The 18,260-nt window shown below is 43.2% G+C and overlaps 1 protein-coding gene across 1 annotated transcript in view; it reads right to left on the bottom strand.

Moving 5' to 3' along the window:
- The window catches only part of fbxl17 (F-box and leucine-rich repeat protein 17), a 209,170-nt gene that overhangs the window by 61,786 nt on the left and 129,124 nt on the right, over positions 1-18,260 (bottom strand). Inside the window, exon 9 of the mRNA XM_062381905.1 lies at positions 5,362-5,438. Within this exon, the coding sequence (XP_062237889.1) occupies positions 5,362-5,438 (77 nt within the window). The remainder of the gene's footprint in view (positions 1-5,361; positions 5,439-18,260) is intronic.

The following is an 18,260-nucleotide window of genomic DNA, read 5'->3' as shown; positions in this document are numbered from 1 at the left end:
TCAGTGAGGATGGCAGCAGTGGTGGAGAGATCTGATTAGCACTGGGAGAGAAGCCGAGAAGGTTTTCCCATCAGGATCGGGTTTCAAACCCTTATCTTGTAGTGGTACTTCTACTTCTGCTAGAGCAATGGGCAGATTAGACCCCGTTGTCCGTTTGCTCATGAGAATAAAGAACACATGAACTTTTCTTTTTTTTTGTTATACATGTGAGAATATGTTTTAAAAGGGAGGGAGGCATGTTCTCTCTGATGACTTATACGTCTGCCATGCTGTGGTATCTTTACTGGAAGTGGAAGGAAGATAAAATAATATTGTTTTAAAATGTTATTTCCTTTATCAATACATCCTTAACATGATCTCAAGCCAGTCAATTGACCTCTCTGTCTCATGAACATAGGAGAAGCCTGTTTTTCTTTGCATTGTTTTTTTCCTAAGAGATAAGCACTGACATGCAGAAGACTGTTTTTTTTTTTTCTAAATATACAGCACATACAATCTATTTCTACACCAACATCTTGGCCACAGTTATATATGAGATTAATAAAAGTGTTGCAGCGTCTCAGCATCCCTCGAAACCGGAAAGTGGCAGTGATAAGTGGACATATAGATTAGGGGTTCTTACACAAAGGGTCAGGAATGAAAATTGCTCAAAGGGCTGCAGCTGGAGGGTCCCTGCATGAAGCGCTGAGTTGTGTTATCAAATACAACTTGGCTCCCAGGGTGATGCTCAATGTGTTCCACATGGTTTGTGTGTTTTTAAGAAATAAAGAGAATTCCTAGTGTCTGATTTGATGAAGGTTTCTTGATAACCTGAAAAACAAGTTCACTAGAGTTTATATGTAACTCAAGATACAGGTTAACTACATTAATTGTTGTGGGTATTCCAGCCATGCCTTCGCCTAGCCACGCTTTCCAGCTCTTCCTGGGTAAACCTGAGGCATTAGTAGGTCCGTTGGGATATGTAGTCTCTTCAGCATGTTCCGGGGCCAACCCCAGGGTCTCTTCCCAGTTGGGTATGCCCAGTAAAGTTCCAATCGAAGGCGTGAAAAGGACATCCTGATTAGAAGGCCGAATCCTCTCAACTGTCCCCTTTCGAAGTGAAGGAGCAGTGGTTCTAATCTGAGCTCAGATGTCCGAACTCCCTACCCCATCTCCAAGGTTGAGCCCAGCCACCCAATGGAGTCCTTAATGCAGATACAACTAAATTCACACACACAAATCTATAGATATAATATTGAGATACAGAAGACAAGAAGTGTTCGCACATCAGTGCTCTCACAAACTTGATATGTTCCTCCTATGATCAAACTCTGGTGTACTTAACAAAGATTGAGAAGGTCACAGAGTACAAGTATGTTGGGATTTTGATCCATGAGGAGGTAACTTTTAAAATAGTTCCTCTATAGGAATAAATCGTGTTTTTTCTCTGCACTGTGACGCTTATTGAGGCAACTTTCTCTATCAGTCTTTGATTATGGTGACATTTTATACATGAATGCTTCAGCTGTGAATCTGAAGCCCTTGGATGCTGTTTATCAGCCTGTGCTAAGATTTATTACCGGTGATAATTATAATACTCATCATTGTGAGCTGTATGCTAGGGTTGGGTGGCCCTCCCTCTCTGTGGGGTGTGATAGACAGTTATTTATTTGTATGGCTCTACTATTTTTTTTATAACTCCCTTTCATGACTTTGCTGCTGTCTTACAATGCGGGGCCCTTATCAAAAACACTCAAATGATTAAATGATGTCGCAGGTGCCGACTGCTATTACTGAGCTTCTCTCTGAGCACCTGCAACAACATGAGACAAATCTAAATCTCACCTCATTTATGCTCAGGGCAATTAAAAGTTTTAATTTCATACCTATTCCACTTCCAGCTGTCCTGATTCATTTCATCATTTCCATTAGATTTATCGTTCTTGAGGTTTTAACAATTTACAATTTTTTAAATAATTTCAATTTTATTATCCGCTTTTTCTCAAATATATATTGTTTGTGTTTATTGGCATTTTAGTTAAATTTGTACTCATATATATAAATTGCAATATGTTTGGTTAAATTAATGCATGCAATTAAATGAACAGTACCTCAAAACTAACTGTAGGTTAAGGTCTTTTATTTATCTTTTTCATTACTGCTCACCTCTTTATTTTAATCATCTTTTCTTTTCATAGTCTGGATGGACTTCACTTTCATCACGAACAATGTCTGCCCCTTCCGATGAGCTCGTTTAATGGGCTCATACGACACAAGCCGTGAATGTGGCAGCTGTAAGCAGCTTTTGAAAAAACAAGACCAAAGTGAACAAAAAGATTAATTAGCGCGGCTGCGTGTTATGATAGACAGAGTAAATCCGGATGGAAAGCTTTTAGAGATCCAACAAAATCTTTGCTGGCGTAACCATTATCCATCATCAATCATACGCTTCAGGTGTGAAAAACCAGCGGAAATGAAAAGCATAAATCTCATTAACGGCGTGCATTAAAGAAACCAGGTGTTTAACAAGTCTCTAGACTTCTTTCCTGATTCCAAGCAAAATGTTATTAAGCCAATTTGTCCCTGTTGTTTGACGAATAAGAGAGAGAAGTCTAGGAAGTTTTATTTTTTCCAGAGAGATAATAGGGCTTTCAGTAAGATCATTACGCCCAGAAAGCTCTATCCGCGCTTTTTCCATTTGTTTCCTCTGCCTCAAAAAATAATCTCTTAAACCATCTGCACTGGGAGTAAAATTACATGTTGCCCCGCTCTCTCTTTCTGTCATCTAAACCTGTCTTTATGTCTCTCTCTGTCTGTCCTCAAAGCTTCTATAAAATCACACAGGAAGCAAACACTGGGAGGGGAAAAACAGAACACTCACAACCTAAGAGGCTTGTGGACATCTCAAATGCACTCAGAGAGGCCATTAATAAAAATAATTAGCACAGGAGATGGGCGGAAAAACGAACGGAGGCCAGCTTGGCAGATGTAAAATCTCATTTCTGTTATTTAATTTATCGGAGAGCGAAGCAGGAAATCCACCAATCATTTTGTTAGAGCACAGAGCTCCTGCAACAGGCATCTCTATTCTGGAAGGACATGCGCGTATAAATACACACAGACCCAATCACCAGCCGAAGAGGGCCAGAGGGGTCATTAGTGAAGGAAGAAGATCAGATGTCACCAATTCATCTTGGTCAAAATGATTAGAGAGACATACAGAAAGGGGGGATGGATGGGGGGGTGGTGGTGTGCATTCCAGGTTTAATGTACAATTGTGATCTCGGAGTCATTAATCAAACACCAGTGGACATACGCCCACGTAATGTTTCACTCACACACACACACACACACACACACACACACACACACACACACACACACACGCCCACACAGCTAAGGTTCAAGTTCAGAGAGGTCAAGGCGATTATTGTCACTGTAACTCACAGGCTCTGGCAGCAAGCCTCCACTCTGCGGCACCACATGTGACAGAATCACAACTTCCTTTTGGAAACCTTGGGCAATCAATGCATGGCATTGCTTCATTTCTCCATATTTTTTTCTCCATATCTGCTGTCACTACCGTACAACTAAAACAGAATAGTGGTTTATGAGGGGAAATAGATGAAGGGCAATCTAGATTCCCCAAACTTTATATGAAGTCAGCTATGTGAGGAAAGTGGTAAATTGCTGACTGCGGTGCCTCTCTAAGCCCAAAATGAAACTGCAGGAGTCTCTAACATCTGATCAGGAAAGATATAATGATGCAGATTGGAATGGATCGGATTGGGTCAGCATCATGTCTGTCTGCGGACAAACTGGATAGCTCATTCCAAAATGCTGCCTGATTTAAGATAGTTGCTCACTGAGCATTCAGACCTTCTGTGGGCGTTCACACAAGAGAGAGCCGTCACTTTTTTTATATCCGCAATTTGAATATTATTTCGAACCAGGGGGAAAAAAGTCACTATTCAAACTGTAATGATCTGAATGCACATTCAAATTTGCTGGTCATTCAAACTTTTTCCAAACTAAGTTTCACACTAAAAACCACCTCACAGTTCAGGGTTTCCTGCAGGTTCTGTGACTTTTCCAAACATTCATTCTCTATACGACTACTAGTTTGAGTGCACTGGTTTGAGATGTATATATAATCTAACCAAATTCACCAAATCAAGTGAGATTGAAATCAAGATGGACAAGTGCAACAAGTTTCTATGAATCAATGTGTTCAAATAGATAAACATGTGGGTTTACAGCACATATCACACATCAGCACCTATACAGGAAAGACTGTAATAGAGAATGACACAACTCAATCTGCGCATCCAAATATTCAACATGCATCAGAAGCCTTTCCAGGCCGACAACAACAACAGCTCCCGACCCAGACTCTAAGCCCCTGAGCAAATACCATGGAACTAACAAGCCTTCGGCTTGTTCATCTGTTATCTCAGTGGAGCCTTTGTGCAATTTTTGAAAAGGGGATTTATTCAGACGATGATATAACGTGATATAAAAGCAAGAAGGAATACAACATCCCACTTGTTTAAAAGAAAAGTCAAATTAAACTTACTCTGACAATCAAACTGAAGAAAAAGACATCACACAGAATTAAGTTTCAACCACAATGTGGATAGCTGGTAATTTGTTATTTGAAAAGATGACTTGATGAGAAATAAGTGACTAACAAGGACTTGATATCTTTTCATATCAAGTATCACTTGAAATAATTGGAGACTCTAAAATAATTTTGGCTGCACAGCTGTGGGCTCTCATTTGTTGAACTCCCAAGGTACACACACACACTCACACTCACACACGCACACACACTCAAAACATGGCATTGCAACCACTCCACAGAACAAATGCCAAGCAAGGTGTCAAATAGTTGATGCAAACAGTGCCCTCCTGATGCCTCTGTACTGACGTGCGTCAACTGTGTATTGAACTTAACACTCAAATATTCAGCAAAACATATGGCAGAGCTGAATCCAAATAAAGGAGAGAAGTTCTGCACATAAAATCCAAATGAAATAAAACGTGGAGACGTTGCTAAAGGCTGGGAAGGAAAACTCCTTCATGTTTCTCTCAGACAACACAAATACCTCAGATTCATAAACACAAGCAAAAACATAAAAGCCCTCCTGCCTTGTAAAGGAGAAACATGTCAAAACTGCTCCGAGGAGAGATCCACCTAACAATGCTTAATTGTGTGCAAAACTTTTCAATAAGACTTTTACTGTTTGTCGGTCTCATAAGGGGCGAATTGTAAAAATCAAATGGGTCCTGGATTGCAGCAGTGGCTGTGGGTAATAATATTCATGATTATAATATCAGAGGTTGACTGCAACAAAGGGACAGTAATGGAAAGTATCCTACCGTGGTCTGTGATTTTACAGGACACCAGATAGAGCTCCTTCAGACTCCTCCCCTCCTTGGCGATGATTTCCACACACCTGCAGAGACACACAGAGAAAGAAGGGATGTTCAAAGCGTCACCTGAGGCGTCTGCGTCCAAATATATTGCTTTTCTCTTTTGCTCTGAGGCAACTATGGAAAAGGCCACAATGCATGCACACATACAGCAGCTCACTGTAACGCTCTAGGCTGCACACACACACACACACACACACACACACACAGTTATATTTCTATCTTAATGAGGACACTCATTGACATAATACATTCCCTAGCCCCTCACCCTAAACCTAACCCTAATTCTAACCCTAAAACCAGGTCTTTACTGTCAAACAGCCCATTCCAAAAACGTCCTCACTCTGTATGGTCTATGCTCTCCACAAATATATAAGTACATGAACACCCACACACACCCACACACACACACGTTGAATTATTTCACAGTAAAGGTTAAAAAGTACAGCTGCAGGGTCATAACTGTTCACATATTCTGCCACTGCTTCTTTTAACACACATTAATAATTAAACACCTGATCAGATTAAAGGAGCAGGCACAAACACAGCAGGAGTGTATGTGAGCGTGAGTGCGCGCACAGACGCACACACACACACAGACACACACACACACAGTTTTACAGCAAGCATGCTCACTTCAAAGAGAGATCCTGTATCTGCATTCAGCCCAGTGCCTGAGCCCAAAGGACTCACAGTGTTTGTAAGTGTGAAGTGCGCGTGAGTGTGTATAATGTGTGTGAAGTGTTTATATAATGTGTGTGAAGTGTGTGTGTGTGTTTGAGTGTGTGTGTGTGTGTGTGTGTGTGTGTGAGAGAGAGAATATACACTTGGGAGGGCCAGGGGGGAAGATCAGAGTATCTGTATCAAATGATTCTCTTTAAATGTCTCTAATGAGAGGAGTGTGTGCAACAACTAGATTCTGATCAACGCATTTGACCTATTAACCTTCAGGAGTAAATGTTTTGATCTTAATGCTGATGTTCTGTCGTGAATATTCATGAGACTGAGAAAAAAAAAAGAGCTCATGCGCACACGTACTGTATGGCTCTCACGTTCCAGAAGTGATGTAGAGCTGTCTGCTGTCATTGAGTTTCACGTCAAAGTGAATCGAGGGAACAACATGGAGGTGTTGGTGCTGTCTAAGACTCCGCTTCGCCACTTCCACGCAACGTGACTTGACAACTGAGGTTATTCTGAAATTCACTGCTCATATTCACTCGCTACCCGTTGGCTAATCTCACCGTAGATCAAGCGTGACGCGTGAGGACTTGTTGGAACTACTTGTTTTCCCATGTTCATTTTTTTTTATGCCTAACAGGAAACCAAATAGAATCCAGGGAATTCAGCGCTTTAAAAATTCAGAGCCTCCCGAACGCAGCGTGATTTGAAAGCTGGTGTGTTTTTTGCTTCAGGATTTTGTTTAAGGTGACACTTCATGGATGTCGCTTGATGTGCGACATGTCGCACTGGGGGATCGACGACGGAGGAAGAGATCTGTGTCATATTTCTAAAATCAAGTTTTTTTCTGAGTGAAACCAGAGCTGTTAAAATATGCACTGGTCTATCTTCCATCTTATTATTTCACCTTTTCTATTAACCTACAGTCCTGTGAGCCTCGGCATGCTACTGGGCCATCTTCTACCTTTTCACAACCTCTCCCTGGTTTATTTTTCCCTCTTTAGCTCCTGATTCCCTTTTTCTATCCATTTTTTTTTTCTCTACTGTGGCTCATTCTGTGACTTAGAAAAACTCCACACACAAACACAGAAAATAAAAAACCTGTTGCAATTGCTACTTTCTGACCCAACCTTGTTCTGCGGCCAACCTGAGATTAGAGTCAGCAAAGCCGGCCGGATCACAGTATCGTGCTGTGTGTCTTGAGGCTACGGCATTAGTGCTGCTAATGAATGAATGCACCAGGAAGAGACGGTATGAGGAAACAGATGAAAAGAAAGTAGGCGACTCAGGGATGCAGCGATGAAGGCAGAGGCAGAGAGCATCCGCTGGGAGCTTGTTACACTGCGCCCGGGTCCCCAGGGTCAGAGGAAAAGCAATTAGATTAGACTTCAATGAATGAGGGAGGGAGTGAGGAGAGATGGAAAGTGACTACAGTGGGTCGAAGTCTCTATACGGCAGATAGCGGTTGAACAAAGACAGAACGGGCCACATCATGGGACACTGACAGGGGAAAATGGAGTAAAAAGAGAGGAGAGGAATGGAGGGTGAAGCGAGAAGACGTAAAACGAGACCGCGGAGGAGATGAGGGCGGATGCAGCAGAGGTGTGGGATGTGGGGGCGATGACGTGGTTCGAGCCAGATGAAAGGCCCCTGTCAGGAGGCAACAAGCTCCCACCCACCTCCACCCAAACCCCACAAGGCTCAGCTGACATGAATTAGTGATCTGCTCGCTTTCAATAATGTACAGAGCATGTGACAAAAGGGCCGGTCGGACGCGGTGCGAATACTAAACATTTAGACGGAGGCAACGCTACCGGAGATAACGTGGAGGAGAAAGGCATCAGGATGCAGAGAGGAGAGCAAGTCAACAGGGTGGTAAGGTGCCGGAGCTGGTGCTGATTAGAAAAGGGAGGAAACACCAGGAAAGGGGCGGATGAGGAGGAGAACAGGGGGGGAAATTACTTTTTTAGATACTTTGGTGGAAAGAAAAACAAATGTAGGAGAGCGGTGGAGAAGATGAGGAGGGGAGAAAATGGATGGAGAAGGAGGAAAGACATGGATGATGCAGCTGATGGAGTAATGAGGAGTTGAGGATTGGGGAAAAAAGAGGTGGGACAGGAGCAGAATTGCGGTTAAGGAGGAAAAATAACGGAGAAACTAGAGGGTGGGAGGTGATGGAAATGTGTCTGAAAAGGAGAGAGAATCACGGAGGAGTGGGGAAAGAAGAAGATGCATGGAAGCAGTGAAGGAGAGGAAGCAGTGAAGGAGAGGAAGCAGTGAAGGAGAGGAAGCAGAGAAGGAGAGGAGCCGTGGAGGACAGGAGCCGTGGAGGAGAGGCTGAAAGATGCCAGAAATGAAGGGTGGGTTAACTCGGATGATTTTGAAGGATAACAGAAAGATGAGGGAGACCACGAGGACCAAACCATGATTACAAGTGAACGAGGCAATAAAGGCGAGCGAGTTGTCTCTGCCACCACACGGGGAGAAAGATGCTCTTAAGAATATTATACAGTCGATACATAAGGATAATACAAAAAATTGTAGGGTTTATGTCGCCAGCTGATATACAGCTCAAGGCCACCTTCTTCCAATTAAATGACAATAAACCAGTTTCCATGACAACTAAAGGGCCGCATGTTTAAGCAATTAGTGTGACCGGCAGGCAGGAGGGGGGGGGGGGGGGGGAATAGAGAGAGGACTGAGGGAGGCTCATCAGGGGTCAGTGTGTGTTTGGCTCACTGTCACCACGCTGTCGGCACAAACAGCCAGAGGTAAACAATAAAGCGGTCACTCCCTCTCTCTATCTCATTGTTACAGTCGCACACAAACAAAATCAAACTTCGGGTTCTTGGCGCTCCTCGCCTGGGATTTAGGGGTGGAGGGGTGGTGGTGGTGGAGGGGGGGTGAATTTCTCATCGTTAAACACAAAATCGTACACACATTTTGTCACTCAATTGAATTACCGGACCCACACAACTGGACCTCGAGGACTTTTGCTTAACCCTGAAACATCTTTTATGTTTAATTCTATTTTCCTGCCAGCCAGCAATCCATCCTTTGTTCGACGCGGCGCTGAAGGATGAGAGGCTGAATTGTAGTAAGGAAAAAAAGAATATAAAAAATATAAGACTGGCTCCTCACTGGTGTAATGGGTCTTCTACCTGAAAGAGGGTTGAGGTTTGTTACTCCATTACCGGGCTTTAATGTAAACTACTCATAACAGCAAGTTACCATTAAATAATTAGTGCAAAGCAACTTAAAGAGCCAGACGCAGCCATCTTCCATATAATCCAGAGTAAAAAAACATGCAGTAAATTGTGGTGCTGATTCCTAATTGCTCTTCCCATGTTGTTTTTAAGAGGGTTACTCAGTAATGTTACTCTGAAACCATGGTAACTACTCAGCGCTCATTTATCTTGTAATTAGCCAAAAGCATTTTCCTGGGTCTTTACATGTTAATGAGGCACAAAGGTATGATGAGGTAAAACTGCATTAGCCAAACTGTATATGTGATTATAGTGGAAATGTGGATGTGACTGAGGAGCCTGGAATTTATATTTTTTATATACGCATTTTTGTTTTTATGGAATAAAATTTGCTATATGTGTGCACTGAATAGCATCATTGTAGATAGGCTTTTTATTAACTCAGAGAGGCTCTTGAATAATAAATGGGAGACGGTAGATCGCCATTATCAGAGGGATAAAACCGTACTATACTGGGGGTTATAGGGAAATGGACTTTCAAGTCAAGGCCAGGTAGGTTTGTCTTCGCTCAGAACGCCTCAGAAAAAATATAAAAGCTTTTTAAAATTCACTCTGTACATCTTCTGTAACGTGGCCACTTATGCAGCCTTGACCAACATTTGAACACAGAGGACAAAAAGAGAATAAGCACTTAAAAAATCACCGGCCGACCCCCAGAATATCTGTACTCTGACTTTAAGCTGCTTTATAGCATCTGTGTGTGTGTGTGTGTGTGTGTGTTTACAGATATCTTTATACCACCAACATTGAATGGGTTCTTCACTGACCCATAATGTATCATTCCATCAAGTTTCGTGATAATCCGTCCACGAGTTTTTGCGTAATCTCGCAAATAAACAAACAAACCAACCAAACAACAAACAATTGGACAGGAGGTGATCAACATATACACAACATTATTTATTGTGCATCAGTTTTACCACATTTTTCAGTCAAACTGGTTAAAAATGTGCTAATTAATCTCTTAACAGGCCTCTAGCGTCGCAGTGAGAGACGACCATGTTGTTGTTTGTGTGTGCGTCATTACACGGTGTGTATTGTTTGTGTGTGCGTGTCTCTCTCAGAGGTAAAGCTAATCTTCTTTTATGCAACACAGCCAGAGGTATCCACGCAGACAGGCAGGAAGAATACGACACTTGAGAGAAACAGAGGACCATATTTATCACAAAGGCTGCAGAAAGACTTGCAGCCAAACAACATGTGTAGCGCTTCACTTTAGCTACAGCCTATCACAATGGAAGCAGGAACAAAGCCACTGCTGGGAGAATGGCTGTAGGTAGGTGCACTAGCACGGTGCCGACCGACACAAGGCCCCGTCTCATCCCCACTCCTCGCTCGGCCCACAATTACACGGCTGTCTGGCCACACAAAGGGAGCAGGGAAATAGAAATGGATGATTTTTGAGAAAGGAGAGCGAAAAAAGAAAGAAAGTAAGCATGAAATGTTTAAAGAAAAGCAGCTGAAGGTCTGGGGAGAGGTTGAAAACATAAAGGCAGGAGTAGGGGGGAGGAGGCGGCAGTGGTGACAGACAAGACTTCAGACTTCCACGGCTGTCTTTAGACTTAATGAAATGGAGGGGCGGAGCAGGGAAGAGGAGGGGAGTGAGGCAGGACGGCGGTTTATACTTCTGTGAAGATAGCTCTTGCAAAAATGATTCTTGCTGTAAATTTTCTTTATATCACCTATAAATCCATACGGACGTGTCAGAAAGCAGAGCACGGCTTCAGAGGATGCACAGGACTAAGTTTGGGAAATCCTCTGGACAAGAGAAACAAAAAAAGGTTTTCCTCATTGGGCTAATATAAGTGGATATAAAAAAAAATATCCAATAGCTCACGAGAGCCCTTCAATAAGCAAATCAGTTAAAGTGAGGATAAGCAGGGATCTCAAAACTAAGCAATACAAGTTTTGTTGTATGTGTGGGAACATGTTATTCGGTTTTCCGATTCAAGTAGCAGAATGTTTGTACGACTCTTTTTCAATAAGGTTGTTCTGATATATGGAACAAAATAAAATGAAAAAATGTGTATATGCATTACGAAGAAGAATTCTTACACGTAAAAAAAAAAACATTATAGCTCTAATGTTACAGTGGCAAAAAGCTCACCAATTTATTAAATATGTTATTTGATACGACATAATTATAAATCCAGAAGCCAACACTGTACTCTACACTTTTTATTATTTATTAAGGCTCTGTTTGAGCATGTGTGTGTGTGTGTGTGTATGTGTGTGTGTGTGTGTGTGTGTGTGTGTGTGTTCTAGCTGTCTGAATCAGGGTCTGCTTCAGCAATTAGGGCCTGGATGATTTCCCAGGCTAGCCTGCCATACCCACGGCTCAAATGAGAATCACATTCCTATTGTGTTCCACCACCGTTAATCATGTTTTCAAACGACTCTGCAAAACGGCGGGGCATTCCAGCAGCTTGTCATCGGCCCGCTCAAAAATGTGCCGATGGGGTCATAACTGGAGCCATAAATGCCCATCATCCGCAGATTTCCTGTCCAGCCTGTGCTTTTCTGTTTGTCAGGGGAGGGCGAGGCGACACCAAAAGAGCACACGTTTGAAGGCCAACTACCTGAAAGCACCGGGGCCACTCTGCTCGCCGCTGTCTGCTCCCGTCCTCAGTCAAGGTTCGGTTCCTTAAATGTTCAAAGCTTTCTTCTCCAGCTGTAATCGCAGGAGAAAACTTATTTCTTGTGCTCCACTAAGTGGCAAAAGTTCCAATACAGGGACAGCAGGAGTCAACCTCAGTGTCAATGATCATTTAATAGTTCCGACATCAAAAGTGCTTCACTTCTCAACTTGTTTTTGTTAGAAATAAATCTGTAACGTCATGGATGTTGTTTTTCGTCCAATATCAGGCGCCACTTTCAACATCTCCAAAAACCAAGCGTCAGTCACACACCAGTCGATTTGTCCATCAAAAACCAGAGGGAAAAGCCAACTAAGCACTTTGTGAGGTTAAGTGGCAGTTATTCACTTGAAGCTCATCCAAATGGACAGCCTGTTGCCTTGCCAACGCTGACGGGCCCTCCGTGAGGCTCATGCACAAACAGCAGTTTGAAGCCCCCCCTCGGAAAACTGTGGTGGTTCCACGCTCGGCCCTCTGCGGCTCCAGGGCCGATCCCCCCAATGACATGCAACTGAGACGCTCACCTGTAAATGAACAACTGCAAAGCGATGCCAGGCACCTGTCTGCCTCCGTGGTCAGACCGCTGCAGCCAAAACACACTAAATAACTCAGGAGAGGAAGAGCACTGCCCCGTGGCAGAAGGAGATAACACTCAGAGCCTCAGGTTTGACTTGACAAATCTGTGTTTGTGCCTGTATACGTGTGTTTGCCTCAGTGTGTGTGTGTGTGTGTGTGTGTGCAGAGAAAGTTAGTGTAGCTTTGCCTATGTGAGGCAAAGAGGTTAGAGATGGCTGCCCTTGATAGATGGCACTGTAGTGAATGAAAAGCAGTGGGTACATCTGTTTTTCTCTTATTTCTGTCACAGTCAGGTCGATCAGGACTCCTTTAGACTTTTTAGCACCGTGACTGTCTTTTTTTGATTTAGCAGAAAACTCACAATTTACACATTCACACAGCAAATTAATTTCTAATTGGGATCACGAAGGATAAAGTGTGCTTTGTTTCTAAAGAATAATCTTGTTATCCAAATTCTTTTGTCAAACAAATATAAAAAGGAATGTTTTTATTTTTGACCATGAGCGCAGCAGGAGACACCAGTTTCTAAAAAAGCTTTAGAAGGAAGTTGATGAATAGATTTTAAAACTACTTTAATGACAGAGTTCTTAACTTGTTACAAGAAAAAGAAGGTCTCACAGGGCTCCCTCTACAGATATATATTGATAAGAAAATAACACGACTCTGGATTCCAGTCATAAAACACACTGTATGCCACTGTGATTAAATGTCATTTCTCCAGAGCAGATGATACGACCAATAACCACCAGCTAATAACAGAGTCTTGTTTCAGGCGCTGAAGAAAACAGCCAGTTTGACTGCAGTGATAAATTGAGGTGACCGTCCCCCTCAGGGCTGCGAGTCGTAACTCTTCTGCTCCGTGTCCACGTGCACTATCAGAGGTGAACTATCAGCATGTTTACCAACGGGCCTGACACAGTGGCACACGGTAACACACTGGTATCCATCCTCCGCCCACTCAGCCATGGCTAATTGCTCTGCACTTTGATTACCGCCATCTATTTTAATGAGAGCTCTACCAACACGTTCTCTCCGTCAAACACACACACAGGCGAACACACGTGCATGCCGCACAGACACACATACAGATAGAAAGGACAAGAGCAAAACTGTGCCAGCCCTGTTTGTCCCGTTGTCAGGAAATTGGAGGGTGTTCATTAGGCTAATGGATATGAAGAGGAGGAGAGAAAAGGGCTGATGAAGATAACACAGGGGAGGAAGGAGGCAGTGAGGATGGAATGGTAGGGAGGCCACTGAATTATACCAAATAACAAATTCTGCACAATGGTCCAACAAGTCACAGTGCAGCGTGTAATTGTCCACACCGCTACGATAGAGAGAGGAATTCGACAATTACAGGGACTGGCTTTAATTACGCCGAATTTGCCTCATAAGTCGACTCCTGTCGAGAACGAATGAGCTGTTAGGGTTTTTTTTGGTGCCGATGCTCAATGCGCCTGCAGCCTGGCTGGATGGACTCAGTTTCATTAGAAGCACTGGTTTACCAGCAGACACACCGGGATGACAAAGCCGAATCAATGGACTCACACTGTTCTAAAGACTCGCAGAGAGCAGAGACAGTAGATACGGAACTGAACAGGGCCGCTGATCGATGGTGGAAACGTGTGCTTTCCGATGTGGCATCTGTCGTCCTTTAGTTCCCTGGTTTTTCTCAAACTGGAGCTTCTGTCACTGAGGTCGAACGGCGTCTTTCCCTCAAAAGTTATAACAATTGTATTTTCCTACTGAGAGTGAAACGCGAATAGACTCAGCCGGTGACTAAAAGTATATGTCACACAGAAAAAAAGAGAAAACACAAGCACGGGGGACAGGAACAGACAGAGAGAGAGAGAGACAGAGAGAGAGAGAGAGAGAGAGAGAGAGAGAGAGTGAGAGAGAGAGAGAACACAGAACCGAGGAATGAGCACAAAAGAAGAAAGGAATAAGTGCAATAAAGGGATCAAGGGCGACAACCGCATTACAACCACAGCTATGCCACATCACATCATCACACTCCCATCATTTTACGAGACGTTAGGTCCTCCATGAAACTAGTTCAACATGTCTGCTATAAGAGTCATCAATACCACACACACACACACAGACACACAGACACACACACACGTATGCATACAGTACAGAAGCACGTCTGGAAAAGGTGACTACGTGTGCTAGAGCTCGACCGATATGGAGTCTTTTGGACAAATACCAATATTAGAGGAGTGCAAACTTTCTGATACCAATGCATCAATAAACAATTTCAGTATAGTTCCTGAGATGTAGTTATAAACCCCTTGTGACAAAGAAATACCATTTTATAGCTTCATCTTTAACTTTATTACAAATTTAATTTGAATTCTAACTAGGAAAATAAAGATATATTTCTTACTACTCCTTGTTAAATCTGTAAATAATTGTAAACTTTTAAATCGGTTTAAATAAACCGATACCAATATATCAATGACTCATACCAGCAATTTTTTATAAGCCAATCAATAAACCGTTCGGTCTCTATTCATCTTCAGGTTTTTTAAAGGTTCAACATTTCATTTCAAAGAGGATAAAACCTCCAGTACGTCCTGTATAAAGCTGGAGCTGAAGCTGAGCCACAATCACGCCTGACTCTTGACCTTTGACCCGATGTCTGGAGAGCCCACATTGACCTGACCGTGACCCATATAGTCTGCTGTTGTCTCCATGGCAACATGTGCAAGGGTAGCACTTTAACACCGCCACAGAAAACAGAGTCACCGTCTCAGAAGCTGTTATTACACAAAACGCCCGGCTCCGGGAACGTGAAGCCAAACAGCTGACACCTCCTCCAACCACCAGGTTTAATGTCAGCAGCTTACAGCGTCGCTCGCCCCTGATTCCTGCTCCCTCACACCTATACCTACTAGACACTAACAGTGGATTCTCCCGTTTGATTTACAGCATGTTATGTCTTCCCATTTCCTTGGTGGCGTTATCATAATATTAAAGTATTACCCTTTACCAGTAAAACACACATGGCACACTACACTATGCAGTGCTGTGAGAGGGCTCCGGCTTACACTGTATAAAAGTAGCAGCTAATCCAATTGTTCCCTCCATGGGGAACGGAGGGAGAGAGATCCTAATGAGAAAGCGGTGGCTAAATAACGATGATGGTAATAACAGGGGGAGCGTCTCTCCGAGCAGGCGTTTGACTCTGGCGACACACAGTCATTAGGTATTCATGAAAACAGATGTTGCCTGGCTCACCAGCTCATTGGCCCAAACGCCCCTTGAAAAAGCCGGAATCCTAAATGAATTCTCCCAAAGGAACGCGCCGTTTGATCCCGAGCCAAGAGAAAGTGAGGAGATGTTTTCAAACAGGCGGGCGACAGTACTTTACATCCCCCCCTCCTCAAAAGTTCCTGTCTTCTCGGCCTTGCTTAATGCCTCTCCATCACCAACACCTTATCTCTTCCTCCTCGTATCCAAAGATGCCATCTTTAGCATGGGCTGAAGACACAAAATCCTATTAGCTTGATAGCAAAGTGAATTTGTTGAAGCAGTCTCAAGCCGGCAACGCTCCAGTGGCTTATCACTGGCTAAGCAGACAGAGCTTAGGAAAGAGGAGGACAGAGGAGAGAGGGTGAGGAGATGGGGCTGGGTGGGGGGGTTAATTCTGTTTATAGACCTGTATAATTATGGCTTCTTTTAATCTTTTTTTTTTTTTTTTATATCACCCCGCTCCCCTAAAAATAATCTGGATATTTGGCAGTTTATTTTGATCTTGAACATAAAAAGAACATATTTGATTTAAAAAAAGATTTGAGTTTCATAATCAGCAGCACAGCTTCTCTTCCCTTTTTGTGGGGTTAAACCCCATTTTGAGTTTTTCTTTTCTTTTTCGTGAGGAATTTTCTTGAATTTATTGTATTGTATATTATTCCAAAGAGCATTTACTATATGTCAGTATTTCTGTGACTGTATGTGCTGCATGATGTGGATTCAAAGCGGGGCAATTTCATTTGGAGACAGGAATTCCCGGAGCAGACGTTTCACGCTCTTAGAGAGGCAGCGTGATGGGAAGAGCTGAAGCTAAAGCGCAGGAGATCTAAGCACAAGCAGGGGATGTTTTATAGTGCGAGCAAAGGGTTTTGAAAATCTAAATCTTAACCAGATTTCAGTAAGTCCTGCTCTTAAAATGAAAGACCACTCTCCGAAATAAAGATAAGAAAAAAAAACAAACTCAGGACACAATTTTATGTTTGAACCCGACCGAGTCAGAGAGGAATCAAACCGAGTCCCAATCGTACTCAACAGGCATTCTGTCTTTTAGTTTAGCCCAGCCAAAGTGACTGGACCTGATCCAAATGTAATCTGAATATCATTTCAAATAGTTTGTCCGACCCCAGCTCAACACAACGGGTTGCGACAGACCCTGGCTGGATTTTGACACTCAAGTGGTTCTGTGTGATTTTGGGTGCATTTCCCCCAAATCTCTATTTTCTTCTATTGAAAGTAGAAATCATCCCTTTTCCCTGCTTTGAAGAATAAGGACCAGATATCGAATGCATGTCAATGAGCAGAACATTCACCTGAGAGCATGAGGAAGAGGATAAAGAACCAGATGTATGGGTCTTTGTTCTCTTTCCTCTCTGTATCCATTGATATTAAAGTCATTATTCTTACAGATCCTGTACTTAGTGTTCTGGCCGATTGACCAGGGCCGGTGGTTTAAAAACAAATGGAGGAAAACAAAGTGGAAGAAGAACAGGCTTTAATAGACAGCATTGCTGATGTTTTTGATTATGGCCACAACCACTTCATGTGGCCCATCTAGTCTTGATAGATTCCAGTTGATAACAGTCCTCGGACCCCGTCTTTCTTCATCTCCCTCCTTCATTCCCTGCCTTCCTCTCACTCAGTGGTTTTCCCTTATCTAGTGCCATTCACCCCTTTATCTGAACATCCCGTCTTTCAGCCTCTTTTTCTGTCCGTGGCATTGTTCCATTCTCTCTGCTCTCTAAACACGGTGCACTCTCTTTTAACTTCCTCGCCCTCATAACACCATTTTCCTCTCACAATCACTTCCCCTCCCAGCCCCCCCTCCAACGTGCTTTAAAAGGAACCAGAAAAACCACATCACATTGAAGACTCCCTTTCTCTTCCAAAATTACCCCTCTTCTTTCGCCGCTATATTATTTCTCTTTACCGCTGCTTCTCATCCTTTCATTTCATCCCAGCGTGTGTCCATACAGTATACGACTGCGTTCACATATCCAAAGGAAAATAATCCCCCCTAATGGTTGGTACATGTTTGCCTCGAAACATATTAGCGGTGTCAAGTAGAACACAATGACAAATGACAGGAGCCTAACAGTGGGGACCCCGCTGGTCATTCAGGAGCCAGTCGAAGCTCTGGAGTGCACTACAACACACCACTGAGGCTCAAAGTGAAACCAATCCTCCAACGCCACACAATATCTGCCTTAATCTAGCTCAAGCTCCACTCATTACACACTCAGCATGGGCCGGAGACAGGCAACACAGGGAGCTGTGTGGCTTGGATTTGTATGCCAACTTGTGCGTGAGTTTGTGCATGTGTGTGTAGACGGAATAGTCTGCTATTGTGATCACTGCAAGACAAAGCCGCAGCAAATTTGTACGTAATGCTCGGTGACACTGTGCGCGGATCCAAGTAGATTGATAGTCCGTA

Source organism: Platichthys flesus, chromosome 3 (assembly GCF_949316205.1).
Source record: "Platichthys flesus chromosome 3, fPlaFle2.1, whole genome shotgun sequence".
In the NCBI taxonomy this organism is placed as follows: Eukaryota; Metazoa; Chordata; class Actinopteri; order Pleuronectiformes; family Pleuronectidae; genus Platichthys; species Platichthys flesus.
This window is presented reverse-complemented; position numbering and strand designations above follow the sequence as displayed.